Source organism: Chiloscyllium plagiosum, unplaced genomic scaffold, assembly GCF_037043375.1.
Source record: "Chiloscyllium plagiosum isolate Xiang-an unplaced genomic scaffold, Cpla_swu_hap1 HiC_scaffold_24, whole genome shotgun sequence".
Lineage (NCBI taxonomy): Eukaryota > Metazoa > Chordata > Chondrichthyes > Orectolobiformes > Hemiscylliidae > Chiloscyllium > Chiloscyllium plagiosum.
This window is the reverse complement of record NW_028270162.1, coordinates 22,301,073-22,326,140: the sequence shown is the minus strand read 5'-3', so window position 1 is coordinate 22,326,140 and position 25,068 is coordinate 22,301,073. Positions and strand designations below refer to the sequence as shown.

The following is a 25,068-nucleotide window of genomic DNA, read 5'->3' as shown; positions in this document are numbered from 1 at the left end:
AATTGAGGATGGCAGGCAAGACTGCAAGATGGGGAATCCTCTTTTGGGTGTAGGACAGTAGTTTCCTTTAGCAGTGGGAGTCAGGGATCCTATGGGGGAAGGTGGGATGTTAGGTATTCTTGTGGTAATTTAAACATGGAGAAGATCGTTTGTATATTTTGCAGGGATACAGTGGCACTATCCAAAATAAAAGCACTGCAAACTAATCTGCTTTTAACTGGTCTAATCTCCCAACTCTGGGTTCCTATTACAAGCATTCCAAGATCTTGCAGTGGAGTCAAATGATCATTTGAATGGCCAGGTGCCTCCAGGAATCACACACACATGAACCTTGGCTTACACCTAATCCCTGTGGAATGAGTAAAACAGGATTAGGGGTGGAATCTGTGGTTCCCAACAAATTTCTGCATTTTAGCCACATCTTATCAAAAATCAAGACCCTTTTGTTCACAACTTAAATTTCTAACTGCCTTGGTGTCATTGGAAAACTATACATTTGGTAGGTTCTAATTAATTGAGGCCTCAACACTGATCCCTACGGCACGTCACTCATCATATCAAAACTAAACCGAAAAAGGAACGATTATCCCCACCACCTTCGTCCTGTTGGTCAACCAACTAACAATATTAACCTAGATTAGAGTGGTGCTGGAAAAAGAGTAATTTGTCTCTCCACTCTGCAGGCACCCTGCCTCTATTCCTGATTAAGGGCTTTTGCCCAAAACATCGATTTTCCTGCCCCTCGGATGCTGCCTGACCTGCTGTGCTTTTCCAGCACCACTCTAATTACGACTCTGGTTTCCAGTATCTGCAGTCCTTGTTTTTACCTACCTTAATATATTAGCCCCCTACATCATCAACTCTTATTTTGTGTCATGATCTTTGATGTGGTATCTTGTTAAATGTCATCAGTAAGTCTAAGTATTATCGCTGGATTGTTAATCCAGAGATCCAGGTCATGTTCTGGGGACTCGGTTCGAGTCCCGCTGTAGCAGATGGTGGAATTTGAATTCAGCAAAAATCTGGAATTAAGAATCTAATGATGACTATGAATCCATTGCTGATTGCTGGAAAACCCCATCTGGTTCATTAATGCCCTCCAGGAAAGGAAACTGCCATCCTTACCTGGTCTGGCCTACATGTGACTCCAGACCCACAGCATTATGATTGACTCTTAACTGCCCTCTGGCCAATTAGGGATGAGCAATAAGTCCTGGCCTAACCAGCGACGTCCTCATCCAATGAATGAATTTAAAAAAAGTACAGTATATTCACTGGTTCCCCTTTATTTACATTGCTTGTTAATTCATCACAAACTGCTATAGTCAAATAGGATCTGCCTTTCACAAAAAAAACAACACGGACATCTACTACAAACCGACCGAATCCCACAGCTACCTGGACTACACCTCCTCCCATCCTGCCCCCTGTAAAAACGCCATCCCATTCTCCCAATTCCTTCGACTCCGCCGCATCTGCTCCCAGGAGGACCAGTTCCAAAAACGCACATCCCAGATGGCCTCCTTCTTCAAGGACCGCAATTTCCCCCCCGACGTGGTCGACGATGCCCTCCACCGCATCTCTTCCACTTCCCGCTTCTCCGCCCTTGAACCCCGCCCCTCCAACCGCCACCAGGACAGAACCCCACTGGTCCTCACCTACCACCCCACCAATCTCCATGTACAGCGCATCATCCGCCGTCATTTCCGCTACCTCAAAACGGACCCCACCACCAAGGATATATTTCCCTCCCCTCCCCTATCAGCATTCCGTAAAGACCACTCCCTCCGTGACTCCCTCGTCAGATCCACACCCCCCACCAACCCAACCTCCACTCCCGGCACCTTCCCCTGCAACCGCAGGAGGTGCAAGACTTGCGCCCACACCTCCCCCCTCACCTCCCTCCAAGGCCCCAAAGGAAACTTCCATATCCGCCACAGATTCACCTGCACCTCCACACACATCATCTATTGCATCCTCTGCACCCGATGTGGCTTCCTCTATATTGGGAAGACAGGCCGGCTACTTGCGGAGCGTTTCAGAGAACACCTCTGGGACACCCGGACCAACCAACCCAACCACCCTGTAGCTCAACATTTCAATTCCCCCTCCCACTCCACCAAGGATATACAGGTCTTTGGACTCCTCCATCGTCAGACCACAACAAAACGACGGTTGGAGGAAGAACGCCTCATCTTCCGCCTAGGAATCCTCCAACCACAAGGGATGAACTCAGATTTCACCAGTTTCCTCATCTCCCCTCCCCCCACCCTGTCTCAGTCAAATCCATCGAATTCAGCACCGCCTTCCTAACCTGCAATCTTCTTCCCGACCTCTCCGCCCCCACCCCAGTCTGACCTATCACCCTCACCTTGACCTCTTTCCACCTATCACATTTCCGACGCCCCTCCCCCAAGTCCCTCCTCCCTACCTTTTATCTTAGCCTGCTGGACAAACTTTCCTCATTCCTGAAGAAGGGCTGATGCCCGAAACGTCGATTCTCCTGTTCCCTGGATGCTGCCTGACCTGCTGCGCTTTTCCAGCAACACATTTCCAGCTTTCACAAAAAAAACATGTTGACTCAGTCTGACTGTATTAAGATTTTTTAAGGGCCAGCCCTCGTGCCAAACGGCAGCTCCTGTTTGCCAAGCAGCTGTTTTTCAGACGTACGCGCTGTCGTTCTGCTTCACAAGTAAATATAAAGCGCCAGTGGTTCTAACAGGTTGGTCAGTAAATGCTGACTTTGCCATCAAAATTAATTCTCTGGATGACAGTATTAAGTCACTTTAGCCCAATATTATGTGCTTCCTCACAGTCTGCTCGTCACAGTGTAAATAGGACCTTTGAGAGAAGTTGGTGAATCATTTTCGCTTCACAATATGTAATACAAAATAACTTTAGAATCAAGGAAAGAGGAATTTAAATATACCAAAGTTAATAACTAAGAAATCTGACAATGTAAGGAGAAAATTTTAATTCAGTACTCATAAATTAAACAAACATACATGGCACAGACTATAAGAGGAGGTGCTTATGTTGAACTGCACAACCACCAGCCAGAACATGACAACCAGTTCTGGTTGCCACATAACCAGGAGGATGTGATTGATTTAGAGAGGATACAATGCAATGTCAAAAGAACATTGTCCGAAATGGAGACTTTTAGCTATTAGGAATGATTGGTTAGCTTATTTACTTTGAAAAAAGCAACCAGAATGGAGATTTAATTAAGTTGTATGCAGTTATGAGGGGCCTCCATGCAGCAAATAGAACAGATCCATTTCCCTCAGAAGTGAGGCAAAAACCAGCGTTATAGTGAGTAAAATTATTTGAACTGGAAAATTGCTGAAAATGCATATCGGTGTAATATGTGACACAGCACCAGCTATAAAAATCTATTTGTTATAAATACCTTTGGTCAGGACAGCTTTGGAAATTGGATGGAATCTTCCCAAAATAGAAAATAACTGATGGTATGAGACGATCAGGGTCATAGAGTCGTAGAGATGTACAGCACTGAAATGGACCCTTCGATCTAATCTATTTCACTGGTGTCTACATGGTGTCACAATCTTAAAGAAGGCAGCAATTAACAGGTTTCCTTTGCTGCACAGTTCAAGTTGGCAGGCAAAACTGCAACACTGGAGGTTAATGATACCCTCCAGCACATCTCCTTCACTTCACGCACCTCCGCCCTTTGAACCCCACCTCTTCAATTGCAACAAGGACAGAACCACCCTGGTCCTCACCTTCCATCCCACCAACCTCCGTATACATTGCATCATCCTCAGCCATTTCCACTATAGAGAAACAGACCCCACCACCAGTGATATATTTCCCTACCAACCCCATCCACTTTCTGTAAAGACCATTCCCTCTGCAACGCTCATCAGGTCCATGCCCCCCCACCAACCCACCCTTCCCTCCCGGCACCACCCCCTGCCGCTGCAGGAATTGCAAAACCTGCATCCACACCTCCCCCCTCAGCTCCAAGGCCCCAAAGGAGCCTTCCACATCCATCAGAGTTTTACCTGCACCTCCACATGTCATTTACTATAGCCATTGCTGCCGATTTGGTCTCCTCTACATTGGCAAGACAGGAAACCTACTTGCAGAGCACTTCAGAGAACATCTCCAGGACATCCGCACCAACCAACCCCACCGCCTTGTGGCTGAACATTTCAACTCCCCCTCCCACTCCACCAAGGACATGTATGTCCTGGGCCTCCTCCATTGCAATCCCTAGTCACCCGACGCCTGGAGGAAGAACACCTCATCTTCAGCCTTGGGACCATTCAACCCCATGGCAAACTGGATTTCATCAGTTTCTTCATTTCCCCTAACCCCACCTTATCAGAGTTCCAACCTTCCAACTCGGCACTGCCTTCATGACCTGTCCTACCTGCCTATCTTTCTTCCCATCTATCCACTTCACCCTCCCCTCTGACCTATCACCATTACCCCCACCTCCTTCTACCTATTGCACTCTAGCTACCTACCCCCAGCCTCACCCCCTTCCCAGTTATCTCACCACCCCCTCAGCTCACAGTCTCATTCCTGATGAAGGGCTTTTGCCCGAAACGTCGATTCTCCGCTCCTCGGATGCTGCCTGACCTATTGTGCTTATCCAGACCCCAACCCTTGACACTAATCTCCAGCATCTGCAGTCCTCACTTTCACTGAGTTGATTGCAACACTGGAGAGCCAATGGATTGGACAACATGACTACAGTATTAGAAGTTCCATCAAGAGAGTTGAATGCTGCTGAGGCTGAGTGGGTCTCGAAACAGAGACACTACTGGATGCCTTTAGAACCATGTGTTTTTAAGAAAGGCTCGGAGTTGATGAGGCTGACAGGACTGAAATGAGAAACCATTGTACAGGAATGCTCATAGTCACAGGTCTGCTCATTTCAGCCTTGCACTTTGTCAATGGGAATTTGAGAGGAGGCTCTGAAGCCCCTTGAACAAAGAACAAAAACAATTACAGCACAGGAACAGGCCCTTCGGCCCTCCAAGCCCGCCCTGTTCCAGATCCTCTATCTAAACCGGTCAACTATTTTCTAAGGGTCTGTATCCTGTTGCTCCCTGCCCATTCATGTATCTGTCTAGATACACCTTAAATAATGCTATGCTGCCCATCTCTACTACCTCCGCTGGCAAAGTGTTCCAGGCACCCACCATCTGCGTAAAGAACGTTCCACGCATATCTCCCATAAACCTTTCCCCTCTCACTTTGAACTCGCAACCCCTAGGAATGGAGTCCCCCACTCTGGCAAAAAAAAAGCTTCTTACTATCCACCCTGTCTATACCTCTCATGATTTTGTAGACCCCAATCAAGTCCCATTACCTCATTTCTGTACCAAGGGGAATATACAGACTTTAAAATGTCTCAGTTTCAGATTTTGATTTATCAGTCAAGATAGTAGCTGGGTCATCACAGTGGTTCTCCATCAGCAAGGGAAGAGGAAACTTAACTCACGCTTCCACTCCCATTGGCTCTTCCAAGGCGTCTGATACAATATGACTTGTTGTGGAAGATGGATGAAGGCCAAATCAGGGTCTGATGAGATGCTTTTACAGCACAGGCTGGCTGTAAACTATTAGTCTATTTACCAGGCCAAAGGATTTTGGGACAGAAACAGAAAATTGATGATGAATTAATTAATTTTTTGTGCCCACCACATATCAGTTACATGCATCTTCCAAACCAAGGGCCAAGGTCATTTGCCAATGATATTGCTATGCTTGTTATATTCACCTTTCAGTTTGTCCCACCATTCCACTGGAAATGTGTGAGAAAATACTTCTCCTCCTGGAGAAACAGAGAAACATACAACAAGGAGGCCATTTGGTCCATCAGGCCTTTGATAGATTGCTTCTGTCTAGTCTGATGCACTGGCCTTTTACCTGTAAAACAGCAATTTCCTCATCCTCAAATACCTGTCTAACTCTGTTTTTAAATTATTTATGGAATCAGGTCGTGTTTTCCAGATTCTGACAATCAACCGTATATAAAAACGTCCTCTTATCTCACCCCTAGAATATATTTCCAGTGATTTTGAATTAATGACCTCTAATTATTGCACCAAAGATTATTTTGCTCTATCAACATCTATCATTCTGAAAACTTCAATTAGGTTAGCTGATTAGGTCAATCCAAGATAATTTGCAGTCCACACTGAACTATTTTGTTTACCAGCGCATTGCAACATTAGACATTTTCCAGTTATACACCCTTGACAAAACTATACTTGCTCTCATTTGTTTAAAAATGCCCTGGGTGAGGTGCTGACGTTATGAGTAGCAAGAAATAACCATACTCGGAATATGTGATATTGTTAGCTCATTGTTATTTGATCTTGAGGCATGAGGGGCATAGCCTTTCTTTTACTGTGAACATGGCTGTGTGTTACATGGTTGAACGAAGTATGTGGAGTCGAATACAAACGGCTTGTTTCATAAAGGGAGTTTTAAAAGGCTATGAGAACCTCTGCTAAATTCAAAGTCAGATTCAACTAAAGGAAGTTATGCATTACAAATGATTTATTATCAAAAAACGTAGGAAGAACATCATTACTTGGCACTGCATAGAATGCAGAAGTGTTTTAATTCCATAATAGCACCAGTCAACAAAGTCTGAACAATTCCAAAGCTTCTGGGCAGGTGACACTCATGTTTGGAGAAAGAAAGATGTGAAGTTTACCACTATTTTCACTAGTGGCAAGTTCCAAAACAAGTATCATCTTTTACAAACAACATGCTTATAAAAATAAAACTGCATCCAAACTCACCCCAGTGCTGACTAGTGACAACATGATTCGCTCATTAAGGGCTAATGTTTCTCCCTGTTTCATCTTGATTCGCTTTTTATCTAAACACTTCATGGCATACCTGAAAACCACAAGTAGAACAGGATAATTACACAAACGGTCACAGTATGATTCACCAAGAGAAAATGCACAGGACATAGTATGGACCTATGATTCAGGCTGGGCAGCCAGATACACAGTGAAAGCAAAGGAGATGAAAAACATGATTGCAATCAATTTTTTTCATTATTTGTAAAACATCCGAACATCCAACAGAAAGGCAAATTGCTGTCAGCTATGACCCAACAAAACCCTCATGGAACAAGATAATACATTATTAAAATAATGATTACTTCCCCTCATCCAAGGAAAAAAGTTAAAAAGGACATGAGATTGTGCTGGATTTAAAATGGGATTGCCTGAAACATCAGAGCTGAGTCACTTTTCAACAACAGACTATTGAGCTTTAACGTTGCAGTAAAATTCTTGAGATTGTCATGATGTACCTTATTGGTGTTTTTGTCAGGCTCCACTTGGAATAATGCATTCTGTTTTGGCTGGGAAGTCATGTTGCAACTGCACAGGACCTCGGTGAGGCTACTTTTGGAATCTGCATTCAGTTATAGTCTCCCTTGCTACAGGAGAGTCACAGTGAAACACAAAAAGGTTCAGAAAAGATTTACAAAACTGTTACCTGGATTGGAGGATTTGAGCTGGATGGGCTGGGGCTATTTTCCCTGCAGCGTCAGAGGCTGAGGGGTGGCTTTATAGAAGTTTGCAAACTCATGACAGACCCGGATAGGGTGAATAGTCAATGTCTTTTCCTAGGGGTGGGGGAGTCCAAAACTTGAGGGCATAGATTTAAGGTGAAAGAGGAAACATTTAAAAGGGCCCTGAGGGGCAACATTTTCACAGAATGATGCGTGTATGGAATGAGCTGCCAGAGGAAATGGTAGAGGCGGACAGAATTACAACATTTAAAAGGTTTGGAGGGATATGGGATGGAAATGTGTTGCTGGAAAAGCGCAGCAGGTCAGGCAGCATCTAGGGAACAGGAGAATCGACGTTTCGGGCATTAGCCCTTCTTCAGGGATATGGGCCAATGCTGGCAAATGCGGCTAGATTAATTTAGGATATCTGGTTGACATGGATAAGTTAGACCGAAGGGTCTGTTTCCATGCTGTACATCATTTTGATTCTATAACTCTACTGAGGCACAAGAGAAACAATGAAAATATGGGTTCAAGTTTGTAATCAGCTATATCCCTAGTGTCAGAGTAGCGACTTCTTGATTCTGCTTTGACAGACTGTACATGAGGGAGATAATTATATAGACACATCTTAAGATACTAGTTGAAACAGTAGTTAATCTATTTCAAATTCAAACTCAATTGCAAGACAAAGGAATATAGATGTTAAAAAATGGTAATGAACATCATAAATGCTGTCAGGAAGCATTTTTCACAGAAAAAAAAGTGATTAAAACTTGGATTACTCCCCTGAGAATGGTGATAGAGGTACTATCACGGGAAGGGTTAAAAGATTTTGGATGTTGTTCTTGGGTGGATTGTGGTTTTTATATAAGCCTCAATAAAATTGGATAAATGAATTCCTTCATCCTTACTTTAGTTTTTTAAACTTTCCAAGTGTAGTAGGAAAAAAAACATTCATCTTCATCCTTTTAATGAAAGGACACACTGTCAATGGTTATAAAAAGGCACAATTGATTTTTTTTTTATAAAGCTCATTCACAAGCTGTTTTCAATTTTTATATAGCTCATACTGTCTCATTGATAAATGCTAGGCTACTATTGAAATCCTCTCTCTGTCAGGACAAATTATCTAATTTAGTTGCAACAGAGTTGATACTTAAAAAATAAATACAGGCACAGATCTTCTGATCTCCAGATAGTCGGAGACTGAAACACTCTTAAAGATGTGTGCCTGGACCTCTTCAATGTTCTGATACACTGACTATGCAGTAATTGATCAGGATGTCTGAACATCTGATGGGCAATTACACTGCATCTGGAATCCTCCCAAATCTGAATATGAGGCAGACTCTTTGAAGAATTCTGACTCTGTTACTTTAATAGTTAGCCAGGAAAAGTTACTAAGTCATAAAAAGGTGCTCTAACCCATGACTAACTATAACCCACTAAGTCACAAACACCACAGACACCTTAACAACACCCCACACCACCCCCAACATCTGATCCACCCAACCCTTTTACTCACCTCCCGCACCCTCAGCACACCTTCCCACTTACTCATTCATCAACTTGCTACTTTACCCCACTCACTTGCCACCTCAGTCATCCACCTACATGCTTACCCCAATAGCCACCTCACACCTTGTATTAATCCCGTCACCACACTCACTCAGACACTTACCATAAACAAACTCTCTCGGTTGCTATTAAATAGCTTTTGGGATCCTTAAATATTTTACTTTCAGGAATATGGCTGACATTGCCATACAAATCCTGTCTTAGTGCAAATGCTGATCCAATGCTGGATAGAGTCAGAGCTAATTTCCTATGATGAAATACTGGTTGGAGGAATAGGCTTAGCTCAGTCATGTCTGTACTGCTGGTAGTCTGAAGACCTGGACTCGAGTTGCTAATTCAGTTTTATTTTCATGAACAATAATGGCAAAAAAGCTACAGTTTAGAAAATCATGGACCTTAGCGACATAATCTGGTGATACTATTGTCGCTTAATCAGGAAATAAAACCCAATTTTCAGGGAGCAGGCAGGAAATATTGAAATTAGTTTGCACTTTAACCAAAATTGTGACCATCCTTAACTGGTAGAACAGGTGTCCAAATGCCTCACTGGCAAATAACCTCCTCAGGTTGAACCACAAGATGCTCCATGCTCCCAACCTTCTTCTCACTCTCTAAACTGAAAACTCAGCATAATCTTCTAGATATTCCCATCAATGCCTCTGGTTTAAATCTATGGAGACTAAAACAGGTCTTCATTGTATTTTAATTATTTTTCAATTTTCTCTTCCCTTTCCTATTCCAAGTTAGCCTCCCACAACTAAACTCTTTATTATCCATTTGGAATTGCCATCGAATGTGGGAAAAAAAAAGTGTATCTGTGTAAAAAGCAGCACAAGTATCTCATGCACAATCTTACTGATCACCATGAGTTAAGGTACTGGATACGGCTCAATCTGAGACGTTTCGTTTCTGCATAAACGATTATTCACAAAATGTGGCAATGTGTTTCAGGATTCTGGACTCCACTTTTCTTCAGTTAATACCTTGATATAAATTACAAGCCTGTACCTCAAGACAAATGCTCAGTTAACACTCTGAATTAAAAATTGGCATTCAATATAGAGTTCTATTGTCAGCTTCAACTTCTTATCATACCTCTACATAAAATTCATAGATGTTCAAACTTTGCTGGTTTTCAATATTAACTGAGTTGTTAAATAGAAGATTTGAATTATGGGGTAGGGAGGGTAACAGCTAGGATCACTGTTTGTAAAATTGTAAGTATGTCATCCTTTATGCTTTTGTTCACACAGAAGTAGTTGATTAAAAGGTAATAGTCACATGTGTGTGCCAGGCCTATGAGCAATTTTTTTTTTAAACTCTTCAGATGAACATTAGCCAAGGCTGCTTGGAGAGAAAAACATGTCAAGATCTGAATGCAACAGCTTTGCAGCATATGGTATTTTGTGTGTTATCCTGTGTGTGACACACTGAATTGTGTACTATCCTAAATGTAATACACTCAGATCTCTACACCATTTAGTGCAGAAAACACTTTGGCCTGTGTATTATCCTATATTTAATACACACCAGCCAACATATTAATCTGTAAATAGTAATTTCAGCTTGAATGTTGTCCAGTCACAAAAAACAGTCCACTTATTATCTTCCATGTAATTGCATACAAATGGCATGCACATTAATATACTGAAATAAAACTAAACTTCTTAGAAATAAATAGTGAATGTAGGAATAAAATTACATTTTTCCAGTGTCAGCTTTCCTGCAACCATAAACCTCGCCGAATCCTCCCCTTCCGATTATACGATGTACACTGAAGTCATTCATTGTTAGCTGCAAAACAAATGAAATACCATAACTCCTGTCCACTGATTAGCAGCAAGTGACATTTCATTCGATAGGATTGCATCAATCATTAGATTAGATTACTTACAGTGTGGAAACAGGCCCTTCCGCCCATCAAGTCCATACTGACCCTCCGAAGAGCAATCCACCCAGACCCATTCCCCTACACTTACCCCTTCACCTAACACTACAGGCAATTTAGCATGGCCAATTCACCTAACCCGCACATTTTTGGAATGTGGGAGGAAACCAAAGCACCTGGAGGAAACCCACGCAGACACCCACACAGACAGTTGCCTGAGGCGGGAATTGAACCCAGGTCTCTGGCGCTGTGAGGCAGCAGTGCTAACCACTGTGCCACCGCTTATCATGCTGAGAAAATGTAAGTATGTGTTTCAATGCTTTACGAACATATCTACATCTTGTTCAGATAGTTAAGCGAACTTGCACTTATCCTCTCAAAGACATTACGCCTTGCAACAATACCCTAAGACAGTGGTTGTTTCTGTAAGAGTCAATGCAAAAAGGGAAGTATTATCACAGGAAGTGATATGAAGTGGGATATCACTTCCTATTTAGTGTAGAGGGTATTACTTCAAGAAATGGCATGGGATGTAAAGCATTATTGCAGAACAGGATAGAGAATAGAAGCTGTTGTTACAGAAAGGGGCACAGGATGTGCAATGATAATGTGGAACACATAAGCCTTGTGCAAGAAGTGCTTTCTTTCAAAAAAAAAGCAGCATATATGGTCTGTTTCCTGTATATAAAGCAACATGAATGGTAACAAATGAATTCATTATTGCAAATAATTTGTCATTTTTGCTGTCATTTTGATCACTGTCCAATTTTAACATCACATGAATATACTCCCACTTCCTGCATGCTTCAATAAATACAAGTATTAATCCATGCAGCTTTCATTAGTGGAATCATATTTACTGCAAAACCAAATATGCCAGAGTCAGATGTATGCCTAATTAGGTTTCCATTGGCTTACACAGGGTTAAATAGTTAAAACTCAATGGGGAAAAGAAATCTAAACTTACATTGTTGCAATATTGTTAAATTATTCTTTCTTACCTGCCCTACAGAATTATAGTCATTGGATCACTTGATAAGGTGATTGAGGTAATATATAGAATTTACAAGAATGTGTCCAGTGATGAGAAACCTCAGTTGAGGATAGATTGGAGAGGTTGGGAACGTTCTCCTTGGACTGAAGAAGATTAAGAAGGATAGAAGTTTTCAAAATCATGAGGGGGGGTTGTATATAATAGATTGGGAGAAATGGTTCCCACTCGTAAAAGGTTCAAAGGGCACCAAATTTAAATAATTTACAAATGTGATGAAAGAAAAATCTTTTTGACATAACAAGGGATTCAGTTATTGAATACATTGCCTGGAAGTGTAATGAAGACAAGCTTGATTGAGTAATTGAAGAAGTCATTAGATGATTATTTAAACAGAAGCAATGTGCAAGGATAGTGGGAAACAACAGAATTGCACGAAGCCTTGATGCTCATCTGAAGAGCAGTTGTAGACACAATGTGTTGAATGATCTTCATCTACACAATAGAACTAATGTGAGTTTGAATGTTATGGAGGGAATTGTTTATGTAATTAATAATAGAGGATTCATAAGAAAAGGTGGTATACAAAGCTTGTACAAAACAAAATGTTTAAGAATATTGAATGCTAGCAAATTATAGAGACAACATAGGATAAGCGTGAGTCAGTGATCCGAAGCAAGATGTTTATGTGCTGTAGAGTATGCACTGAGATTACTGCAACTATATCACATTTGTTAAAGTTAGGTTGGCTCAGTTAACAGAACTCACGGTGACACAGTGGTTAGCACTGCTGCCTCACAGCGCCAGAGACCCAGGTTCAATTCCTGCCTCAGGCAACTCTCTGTGTGGAGTTTGCACATTCTCCCCGTGTCTGCGTGTGTTTCCTCCGGGTGCTCCGGTTTCCTCCCACACTTCAAAAAATGTGCAGGTCAGGTGAATTGGCCATGCTAAATTACCCGTAGTGTCAGGTGTAAGGGAATGGGTCTGGGTGGGTTGCGCTTCAGTGGGTCAGTGTGGACTTCTTGGGCCGAAGGGCCTGTTTCCACAGAAAGTAATCTAATTTTAAAAAAAACTCATGCTTCTTGTATTGGAGAGATGCGGTTTCAAGGTGTACAAATAAAACAAATAATCTGGGTGGAAGCTTGACTATCGAACAGAAGAAATGCTGCATTGTCTAACGTGCCAGTTCTTCTGATAAGATATGATCTGTCCACTCTGGAAGTTCGGGTGGATGCATTTTAGAAATCTTACAATACTTTTCAATGGTGAGCAGGAAATTCCCTGAATAATGGACTTAATAATATTGTCCATTAGCCAACATTTGAAAAAAAACTATTTATCACTTGATCAATGTTCGTGGATCTTGCTGTGCATGAATAGCACTTTGTTTATCTGCTTCACAAGGTAATTTATATGTACAGTAAACTGCTTTCAGACATTGTCTAAGGATGTAATAATAACAGCAGTTCTTTTTACATAATACTACCATTAATGTTTGCAGCACCTAGAGAGACTGGTATACCACAGTATGTTCTAATCTGCATGTCATTCTAACAATGCTCTTCTAGCCTGTGTGCAGTTCTGACTGTATACCATTTAGCGTGGAATACATTTTGGCTTGTTTGTTATCCTGTACATACGGCATGCCAGCCAACATGTCAATCTGTAAGCAATCATCGACCACAGAGTGGAAATCAAACATATTGCCTTCTTTGCCTCATCTATCCAAACCCCACTGGCACAAGTTTTCATTCATAAAATCATTCAAGCAGTTAGCTGCAGAATGTTGATCAAACAGACAATTAGAACCAGAGGGCTGAGATATCGCCTTGAATCTGTTAGCATTAGGTTTGTACGTATTTTGCATAATTTCTCAGCAATTTTCTATCATAATTTCCTTCGGTAGAACACTCGAACTGGACTACTTCAGCACCATCGGCCTCTTCTCTTTTCTCATTGTTATGAACCCAGAAAATAATTGAAAGATTGTGAGTATTGTAAATATGACATCCTTTATTCTTTTGTTCACACCGAGGTCGATGATTCAAAGGTGGTTGTCACATACAAGTGCCAAGACTATAAGCACATTATTCTTTGTTTGATTGGCTAATGCCCATCTAAGCCATGCTGCTTGGAAAGAAAAGGCATTTCAAGATTGGTATGCAACATCTTTACAGCATGTTCTAAACTGTGTGCTATTCTGTGGATGACACTCTGGCTCATGTGCTAACCTGAAAGTAATGCACTCTGGTCTCTATACCATTTACTGTGGATCACACTTTGGCCTTTGTATTATCCTGTATTTAATGCATGCCAGCCAACATATCAATCTGTAAGCAGCAATTCCAGACTGGACATATCATTTACTTGGCCTGTATACACCTTAAATGTTCACCTTAACTTAGGAGCGTCTCTGGCAACTTGAAATTAGGCAGTAGACTCCTACTCTGACATCCTTTGGACATGATTTGGAGATGCCGGTGTTGGACTGGGGTGTACAAAGTTAAAAATCACACAACACCAGGTTATAGTCCAACAGGTTTAATTGGAAGCACACTCGCTTTCGGAGCGACGCTCCTTCATCAGGTGATAGTGCCACTGGTGTTGTATGATCCTTTGGACAGTTCAACTCAAATCAAATCAGGTAGGTAAAAACAATGACTACAGATGCTGGAAACCTGATTATGGATTAGTGGTGCTGGAAGAGCACAGCAGTTCAGGCAGCATCCAAGGAGCAGTAAAATCGACATTTCGGGCAAAAGCCCTTCATCAGGAATCAATCATCAAATCCCTTCATCAAATCAAATCAGTCATGCATCTATAACTGAGTTACAGGTGAAGACCACAAGTGCATAAGAAATAGACACAGGAGTTGGCCAATTGGCCCCTTAACCCTGCTCTGCCATTCAACATGATCTTGGTTGTTCCACTTTCCCCATAACCCTCAATTCTCCTACTACTTTAATAAAATATTGATCACAGCTTTACATGTACATAAGGATTCTGCCCTTACTCTATGTGGCTCTATGTGGCAAAGAGTTCCAAATACTCTGAACCATCTGAGAGAAGAACTTCATCATCATCTCGGGCTGAAATTGGCATACCTTTACTCTGAGACTATGTCCTCAGGTCCTATGCTCTCCCACGAGGAGAAATATCCTCTCAGCATTTAACCTGCTGAGCCCCTTGAGAATCTTATATGTTTCAATGAGGTCACCTCTTACTCTTCTACATTCCAACCTTTCCTTATAACACAATCTCTCTGTACCAAGGATCATCCTAGTGAACATTCTCTGAACTTCCTCCAATGAAATGATATAGTTCCTTAAATAAGGTGGTCAAAGCTGTTCACAAATGTGGTCTCAAGAGCAGCTTGGAGAGATGCAGTAAGACTTTCCTACTCTTATACTCCAATCCCATGAAAGAAGCACCAATATTCCGTTAGCTGCACTATTACACAGCCCACTAACTTTTCATAAAGTATTTATTGTGAAGTGCTCACTAAAAGGGTCACATCTCTATTTAAATAATAAACTAATTACTACCAGCTCCTCTTAATAAAAGTAAATATCATCCTGGGAAAAACTATGCCTGATGTATTTCAGCAATTGTTCCATCTTGGAAGTAAATGCATTTCTCTCAAAGGAAAACCCAGCGGGACTTGCCTGCTGTTGTAGTGGAGATGTGTTAGACTACCCTTAAATGATATCTGGCTTTTGAGGTCCATGTATAGTCTCAGATTCTGCATTTGCTGTGCGTTAAGATTCTGTAGTGTTATAATGCAGTTGTAAAGATCAGAGAAGAGAACCCCTATAGTGCGGAAAGAGGCCATTTGGCTAATGGAGTTTGTACCAACCCTCCAAAGAGCATCTCACCCAGACCCACCCCAAACCACCACCAACCCCACCCTATTCCTGTCACTCTGTATTTAACATGGCTAAACCATCTAGAGTACACATCCATGGATACTATGGACAATTTAGCACGGCCAATCCACCCAACCTGCACACCTTTGGGCTGTACGAGGAAACTGCAGCATCCAGGGGAAATCCAGACAGACACAGGGAGAATATGCAAACTCCACATAGACATAGACAATCACCCAAGGTTGTAATTAAGGTTGTTCCTGGTGCTGTGAGGCAGCAGTAACAAACACTGAGCCATCATGCTGTCCTTCTAAACAATCTAAAATTATTCCCGGCTTCTTGTTGCTTTCCTGTCACTTAGCTGAAGCAACGTGGCTTTCAGGATCATTCCTTCGTAAGTGGTGCCTCCTGCTCCATTTCTAAAATTCACTGATTGTCTTTAATCAAAATAGTCCTCAAAGTGACATGCCAATTGACAACATAGTAATGAAAAGCTTAACACGTTCTTCAACATCCAATGTTGCCAGGAAAGAGCTGACCACTGACTGATTACATTCTTCATCAAGAGTCTTAGCTGACTTCAAAGGATAGCCATCAATTTTGAGTGGTTCTGGTTTATGTGGCTGTGCCAAAGTGCATTACAAGCTGCAGAATTTTATTGCTCAACCAAGTTACCCTTGATTAGGTGGTGCCAGCTCTGCAATTCAAAATATTTAGCTGTAAAGCTAATCATGAAGTCCAAGATTGGGTTTGTGTGACTATCATTAGCATGAACTTAACAGGTAATCATATGACTATTGACTATCCTACCTCTACATCAAAAATCATAAACAAACTGAAGACACAGAGTCTGCTGGCCGTCATTCAGTAAGTAGATTACTGCAATGGGCATTGTGAAAGAAACTGGAGATATTAAGCGTATGGAAAAGGCTTTAAATAAAATTGAAAACTCTTCACAAAATTCAACAGATACTGTGAAAGTAGATTATGATTCAGTGTTTTGTTAGGATAAAAGGATCATTAGGGAGATGAAACAGGATCAGTGGATTTCATTCACCTGCAAGGGTGTTCAATTACACAGAAATCATCCTAATTTATATTTCAACAGGATAATTTGTCTCCATTTATGGTTTAAAGGGTCCCTTTGGGCAAATCAATAAATCCAGCAACCTTGAAACAAAATTCTATAAGGTTACCCTCCAAGTCTAGAACAAGAACTATGCATTCAACAAAATGGGCTGAAGTGGGCATATATCTGCAAAGTCATTGATTTGAATGTTTGGGTAAAAATTTCAATAAAACAATCCATTCGGACACACAGTATTCATGACCTCAAATTTGATGATATTCCTGGTATACAGTATACCTACCTAACAAGAGGTAAAACTTGTCAGGTGTCTAATGACCAGCTGGTGCCTAACGGCTTTGGGGATGGGTTTGGATGGTAAGGGGAGTTGTCTTCTCAATATTTGAACAAATGATGGATCATTGGTGAACTCTCTGCGGCAAAGTGATCTAAATACAAAGAATGTTGGAGAAACTCAATGGGTCTGCAGCATCTGCAGAGTCAGAGTCACACAGCACAAAAGAGGCCCTTCAGCTCAATTCACCAGCACTGATCTATCTGCATGAATCCCACTTACCAGCACTTGGCCCGTGGCCTTTCATTAGCCAGAGTTCCAAAGAAGAGTCATATTGGAAAAGTAAAGTCAATTCTGTTTCTTTCTCCAGAGGTGCTGCCAGACCTGCTGAGTTTCAACAGTATTCTGTGTTTTTCTCAGATTTCTGGCATCCACAGTATTGTACTTTTATTTAAGTCAGTAATGTGACTCTTGAACAGGCCAGCTATACAATTAAAAGTTGACCAGCTGGCTGATCCTGAAAAAAACTGTATCCTACCATATTATATAATGGACACTTTGTTGATATCAAAGGCAATAAAAACATAACTATTAATACTAACTAAGGGAGATAAATTGGACTTGTTAAATTGAAGACAACTCTTAGAATTCCAAGATAATTTTCAATCTGACACTTGCTGTAAACAGGAGGATGTTGCATCTAGAAGGAGCTTCCAAGAAAGAAGTTCAAATTCAATTCAAACAACTCTAAGATGTCACTCAAAAATAATCAGTACAAATAGCATGTAATAAAATATTGGGCGGCACAGTGGCTCAGTGGTTAACATTGCTGCCTCACAGCACCAGGGACCCAGGTTCCATTCCAGCCTTGGATCTGTCTATGGGACTGCCTGTGCGGGGATTGCACATTATTCCATGTCTGCATGGGTTTCCACTGGGTACTCCAGTTTCCTCCCACGGTCTAAAGATCTGCAAGTTAGGTGTATTGGCCATGTTGAATTGCCCTGTAGTGTCCAGGGATGTGTAGGGTAGGTAGATTAGCCATGCTAAGTGCAGGGTTACAGTGATAGTAACCCTGATAGGGCTGGGTCTGGGTGGGATGCTCTTCAGAGGGTTGGTGCAAATGGCCTCTTTCCACACTGTAGGCATTCTATGATTCTATGAATTAGCATTGTAGAAAAAATCTGTGTTTGTATGACTCCTTATCATGTCACTCAATATCATAAAACATCTTACATCCAATAAATAACTTTGATGTATAGTCACTAATGCTATGTAGACAAACAAGTCAGACAACTGGCATACAGCAAGTAATGAGAAATTTGATAAACAATCTATTAACCTGTTGTTGAAGAGGAATTTTGATTAGGACTCCCTGCTCCTTTCTTTTCATGATGTCAGGAAGTCTTTAATATCCAAATGAACAAGTAAATGAATCACAGTTTAGCATCTTATCTAAAAGATGGACGCACAAAACTTTCATAATTTAAGTATATCCATCACTTTTATACTGGATTGCAAAATAACACTGCCCCGAACTCTCAGGTCAAACTTTCAGAGCGGCAGGTCATGAATCCAAAGCAAAAAGCAACATATGCACCATATTTTAACAACATTACAAATGATCCATAAGTAAACAATACACTTACATGGATGTTTAGTTCTACATTCTTCCACTGGCAAAACCTAGTGAACCTGTCACTGTGAAAAAAAAAATCAAAGACAAGATTTGGTGAGAATTTCCTGGTTCACAGCAGACAAGCTGTTGAAATTGTGGGGGAGAGGCACAAAGCTCATTAAGGTCAATTACATCTCAGATGGAAGAAAATCCTGGTTGTGCTTCCAATATTCTTCCCATCTCTCTTATCGACATTGATATATGCTACAGAAGAACTTCACAACTATCAATACCTCACTGGTAACTTGTCAAAACAAGAAGTTCATACATTACCTTGACAGTGAGGGATACCAGGCGTCATTCATAGAATGCATCCTAACCAAGCCCAATACTATTCTCGTCTACTGGTAACACATGCACTATCCAAGGGTTTACAATATCAAAGGCCAAAAAGAACCTTGATTGATTATGTTTTAACTGTATCAACTTAGCAATGCTGAAGATGATTGTAACATAACAGATGCCCTAACTGACAACAGGTCATTGCCCACCTCATATATCCAAATCCTCACTGCACGGGTTTTCACTCAAAATCATTCAGGCAGTTAGCTACAGAATGTTGCTTGACCAGAGAGTGATTAGAACCAGAACAATTAGAAATTGCCTTGAATCTGTTAGCATTAGGTTTGTATGCATTTTGCATAATTTCTCGGCAATTTTCTATCACTATCCTTTCTTTCCTTCAAGATGCGACTCAAACTGGACTATTTCAGCAGTATAATCATCTGTCAGTTACTTTCCTCTTTCTTATGAATCTGGACAATAATTGACAGAAGGTGAGTCAAATCCTTTCTTCACACCCAAATTTCCATAACTTATAAGTTGCTATCATATGCCATAGAGTCATACAGCACATAAATGGACCCTTCGGTCCAACTCATCTGCGCTGATCAGACAACCCAATCTGACCTAGTCCCATTTGCCAACATTTGGCCCATATCTCTCCAAACCCTTCCTATTCATATACCCACACAGATGACTTTTAAATGTTGCAATTGTACCAGCCTCCACCACTTCCTCTGGCAGCTCATTCCATACACGCACCACCCTCTGTGAGAAAAGGTTGCCCCTTAGGTCTCTTAAATATTTCCTCTCTCACCTTAAACCTATGCCCTCTAGTTTTGGACTCCCCCACCCGAGGAAAAAAGACCTTGACTATTCCTCCTATCCATGTCGCTTATAATTTTCTAAACCTCAATAAGGTCACATCTCAACCTTGAAGTTCCAGGGAAAAAAGCCTTTGCCTATTCAACCTCTCCATGTAATTCAAACTCTTCAGTCTCAGCAATACCCTTGTAAATCTTTTCTGTAAACCCTCTCAAGTTTAACAAAACTCTTCCTATAGAAGGATGACCAGAACTGTATCCATTATTCGAAAAGTGGCCTTACTAATGTCCTGTACAGCCGCAATATGATGTAACCAACTCCTATACTCATTGTTCTGACCAATAAGGGAAAGCCTCCTCCTTCACCACTTTTTCCCAACCCTGTCTAGCTGCGACTCTCCGTTCAAGAAACTATGCACCTGCATCCCTGGGTCTCATTGTTTTGGCAACACTCCTCACAACTCTACCATTAACTGTATAAGTCCTGCACTGGTTTGCCTTACCAAAATGCAAGACCTCACATTTATTTTTAATAAACTCCATCTGCCACTCTGCCGCCCATTGGTGCATGTGATCAAGGTCCTGTTGTACACTGAGATAACCTGTACACTACACCACCAATTTTGGTATCATTTGCAAACTTACTAATCGCGCCTCCTGTATTAACATCCAGATCATACATATATAAATGAATAAAGGCAGTGGACCAAACACCAAACTTTGTGGTACACTGTTGGTCACAGGCCTCCAGTTTGAAAAAGCAACCCAGTACCACCACCCTCTGTCTCCTACTTCAAGCCAATTGGCTAGCTCTCCCTGGATCCCTTGTTAACTAGCTTACCATGAAGAACCTTGCTGAACATTTTGCTAAAGTGCATATAGTTCAGCGTAAGCAACACTTGCACAACACTGACCATTTTATAACCAGCAGTCATATAGCATGGACCCTGACATACACAAATAGCATTGATACAGGTATATATGAACAGCATTGGCACAATACCAACTCTGTTATAATCAACAGTCACACAACCCATACCCTGATAAACAGCACTGGCACACATATACTATGTTATAAATACTTTTTGCACAATGTAGCCCATTATCAGGAAGCACTTACACAGCACAAACACTCTTTTATAAACAGCAATTCCATAAGATATTATTTCATAAACAGCATTCATACAGATACATCTTTCCAGTAACAACATTTACATATTAACTGGAATTTGAGCTGTAAAATTTGCACAGCACATCACTGTCAGTGAACAAATTCCACACATTGTTAGCCTTGAACAATTGTTGCAACAAGTCTCAATAAACACCAAATACCTAACAGCAAGTTCTCTAAAATGAGTACACTTGAACTGAACCTACCTCTCTATAAATTTCTGAAAAATTTTTCCCCGTAGGCTGTCACAGATCTCTTCTATGTACGGCTAATAGAAAGAAACAAAAAAAATGAACAAGTTGCTGGAGCTGGAATGTCTACAGGTTATATTCATATGGTAGGAGGTGGCTGTACATTTGTGAAACTTCATAACATACTTACATAATTACTTACACTTTTGTAAAGAACACTGAACTGCCAAATCTGTAGTTGCATCTCTTTAGCTGAGGAATAAGCCTTTACATAGTTGATGGATATTGCACAACATGATGCATAATGCTTTAAAATATGGCAGGGGGATGTGAATGTGGACTGTTCTACCTGCTTTCAGATGCGGATGCATGCACTTTACTATAAAGGAGAAAAAGTGATACTCTGGAGAAATGTTTACTCAATAGTTCCTCTCCCGAACTGGAAATTTTCCAGGAACTAATCCCACCATTTAAGTCTTTTGGATAGTGAAAGTTGGATGACGCGAGAGAAGGAAGAAGTAAAGATAACAAAACATACAAAACGTGGGCAAGAGGAAGCACAATTATAAGTACAAACTAAACAAGAACTGTCACCCATTTTAACGGTGTGTCTTTGTTATTCTGAGGACTGTAGCATGATTAGAATGTGTGTGTTATAAAAATGTAGGAATTCTTACAAACAGGAGTACACCTGACAAATATGCAACAGCAATAACAGGCATGTCACCAAAAGTCATTTCACTCATTCTCCCATACCCTTTTCTCACTACAAGAAAGGGCAACTCATAATAGGGCAAAGAGAGCACAAAGGGTGCCTGACATCAATATATTCAACTCTACAAGGAGAGAATACTGTCCTTTGCAGAAGAAAACAGAAACCACTTGTGCAAAGAGACAGCCATGTCCTGCCAAACGAGCAAACACAACTCTGCACGCCACTGCTGCTCTCCTACTTCTGCATATCACTTCTGACTAGTGACTGTAACCAATGACCTTGACCGGTAAAGGGAGGCTGCTTTTAACTTACCCCCTGACTGAATGGTGCATCCATGACATGCTGCCAGGTTCATGCCATGTCTTTGCCGCAAAGGCTGCTGGCACATGGAGCAGATGTGAGATTGAGGTACCACACTACCTTTTAAAAAGATGTACACCCTCTAAGCTGTGGACTGCAAGGCAAACTGATTGGTTCCTGACTCCATTAATTTGTAATTCCAAGACAAGGTAGAGATGCCATCAGCAAGCAGGTAGACACAAACTGAGTGAGCACTAGGAAGCAAATGAACATCCCCAAGATGAAACCTGGTCCAATCTGCAAGCTGGTGCCTGTCCCTGTGTGCCAATTGTTCCCACTGCAGCCTTTTAGTGTTAAATACTGGCATGGCTATGCATACCAAGTGCACTTCCAGTGCATACTAGATGTGCCAGGACAGTGATGATGGGTTTACAGATGGCTGGTGCCAATGCCCATGGAGAAGGAATGCATATGGCTGGTGCCAGAGGATCACACCCTTGGCTGCAGTTTGGCTGTAGGCAATGTAGATGTTACCTGGAGCAACAGAGGAGCTGAATTAGTCAGGTTTACTTGCTCTGGTTTCCTTGTTGAGATTTTCTGCTGTCCAGCTTGTTTTTGGGGAACTTGGTAAGAGGGGAGCGTGAATATTAATGAGGCACGTTGAGCTGCTAACAATCTGTTCAACAGTCAGTATTGAACATCAATTGACATCTTGGGGCTACCTAGTGAAAATCTCATCACACCACTTCTGAAAAGCATAAAAGGAGTGACATGATCTTGACGTCAATTATTGTACGGTTCTGCCACACTTCTCATCATTGACAACATAATTCAGACGCTTATAAAATTATGCCAACTGTCTTTGTATACAACACATGAACAACAAGCAGGAGTAGACCATTCAGCCCTCTATCATTCAATAGGATGGTTGGTTGATCTAATTGTAACCTCAAAGTTATCTTCCACACATCAATGATAAACTTCCACTCCCATGTTTAACAAGATTATATCTACCTCACCCTTAATGATATCAAAGGACTTTTTCTACCAGCTTTTCATGAAGAAAGAGTTGTAAAAGGTCATGAACCTCACAGCGAAAAAAAAATCATGACATTGCTGTTTTAAATGGATGACCCCTGATTTTTAAACAGCGACCCCATTTTCTGGATTCTTTCATAAGAGGGAACATCATCTCCACTTATCTCCTGTCAAGAAATTTCAGGATCTTATATGTTTCAACAAAGTAGCCTCTTACTCTTCTAAGCTCCAGTGGATACAAGGCTGGTCTTTTCAACCTATTCTCTGTCTAGATATTAGTCTGGTAAACCTTCTCTCAACTGTACAAATGTATTTATATCCTTTAAAGAAGGTGACAATATGATACACAGTATTCCATATGTCGTGTCACCAGTGTTCTGTATAAATGAAGCATTACTTCTCTGTGCAACCTTCCAAATCCCTTTATCCTTTTAAATATATGCCTTTAAGGCTCATACCTTAACCTTCTAAACTCAAAGGAATACAGTATTACCTTATAAGTCTTAATGCTGCCTTATCGAAGTGCTGCACTATAGATAAGCAAATCCTGTCTCAAAGATACGATTACATAATATAGTTTACTGTCATTAGAACAAAACATCAAATATCACATCAGGAGCCTTTACGTAGGAGCTAGTGAATTCACTGAGCCTATATGACTCCCAAAGTTGCCTATTGTCTTTGGCCAGATGTGTCATACAGACTTTTTCTAATTGTGTCCTAATTTGCACCAAGTTCTGCTCACCTATCATTCCTGTGCTCATTGACTCCTTGTCAAGCAATGGCTTGATGTAAAATCTGTAAACAGTGATAAGCAATTAATCTCAGGCCTCAGCCCTTCCTATCTCTCTGAACTTCTCCAATCCTACAGCCCTCTAAAAAACTCATCTAGTTCTGGTCTCCTGAGCATCTCTGATTTAACTTCTCCACTAATGCCAGCTGTGTCTTCAGTTGCATGGGCCCTAAGATTTGGAAATCCCTCCCATTACCTCTCTTCTTTTCTAACTCATATACTGTTTAAGGTGCTCCTTGAACCAACTCTGACTGTATAGTCAACTGGTTAGAATGGTGCTGGAAAAGCACAGCTGGTCAGGCAGCATCCGAGGAGCAGGAAAACCGACATTTCGGGCAAAAGCCCTTAATCAGGAATGAATGAGGATTCATTCCTGATTAAGGGCTTTTGCCCGAAACTTCAATCTTCTTGCTCCTCAGATGCTGCCTGACCTGCTGTGCTTTTCCAGCACCACTCGAATCTAGACTCTGATTTCCAGCATCTGAGGTAGCCACTTCTGCCTGTATAGTCAACTGGCCTATTCATCTTCTAATGGCCCTTGCTGTTACATTTTGCTTTGTCCTGCTCATATGAAGAACCCCAGATGTTTTATTACTTTTGAAAGCTATTGTATAAAATGTGTCATTGTTGTAATCAGGACCTACCTGGAAGAGACTGGGAGGCACCTGCTTCTTGGCCAAATGGGTTTGTACATGATCCACAGCTCGCTTGGAGAAAGGCTACAACAGCAGTGAATCTATATTAGCACCTTATAATACTAATACATGTAAAAAACATTTTGTATGACGTTAATTTTCCAACAATCATGCTTTCTGTTCGCTTTTGTTAATTGCAAATTAACTGAGAGCTTAATTGTATTCAGGGAAT

General features: G+C 41.2%; 1 protein-coding gene across 2 annotated transcripts in view; it reads right to left on the bottom strand.

Annotated features, from left to right (window-relative positions):
- Positions 1 to 25,068, bottom strand: part of grk3 (G protein-coupled receptor kinase 3) — a 303,291-nt gene that overhangs the window by 98,763 nt on the left and 179,460 nt on the right. For both annotated transcript variants that reach the window (XM_043715595.2, XM_087999986.1), the window contains exons 5-9: positions 24,846 to 24,920; positions 21,371 to 21,432; positions 18,859 to 18,910; positions 10,806 to 10,897; positions 6,795 to 6,894 (exon numbers count right to left, since the gene is read on the bottom strand). In XM_043715595.2, coding sequence (XP_043571530.1) covers positions 6,795 to 6,894; positions 10,806 to 10,897; positions 18,859 to 18,910; positions 21,371 to 21,432; positions 24,846 to 24,920 — 381 coding nt within the window. The remainder of the gene's footprint in view (positions 1 to 6,794; positions 6,895 to 10,805; positions 10,898 to 18,858; positions 18,911 to 21,370; positions 21,433 to 24,845; positions 24,921 to 25,068) is intronic.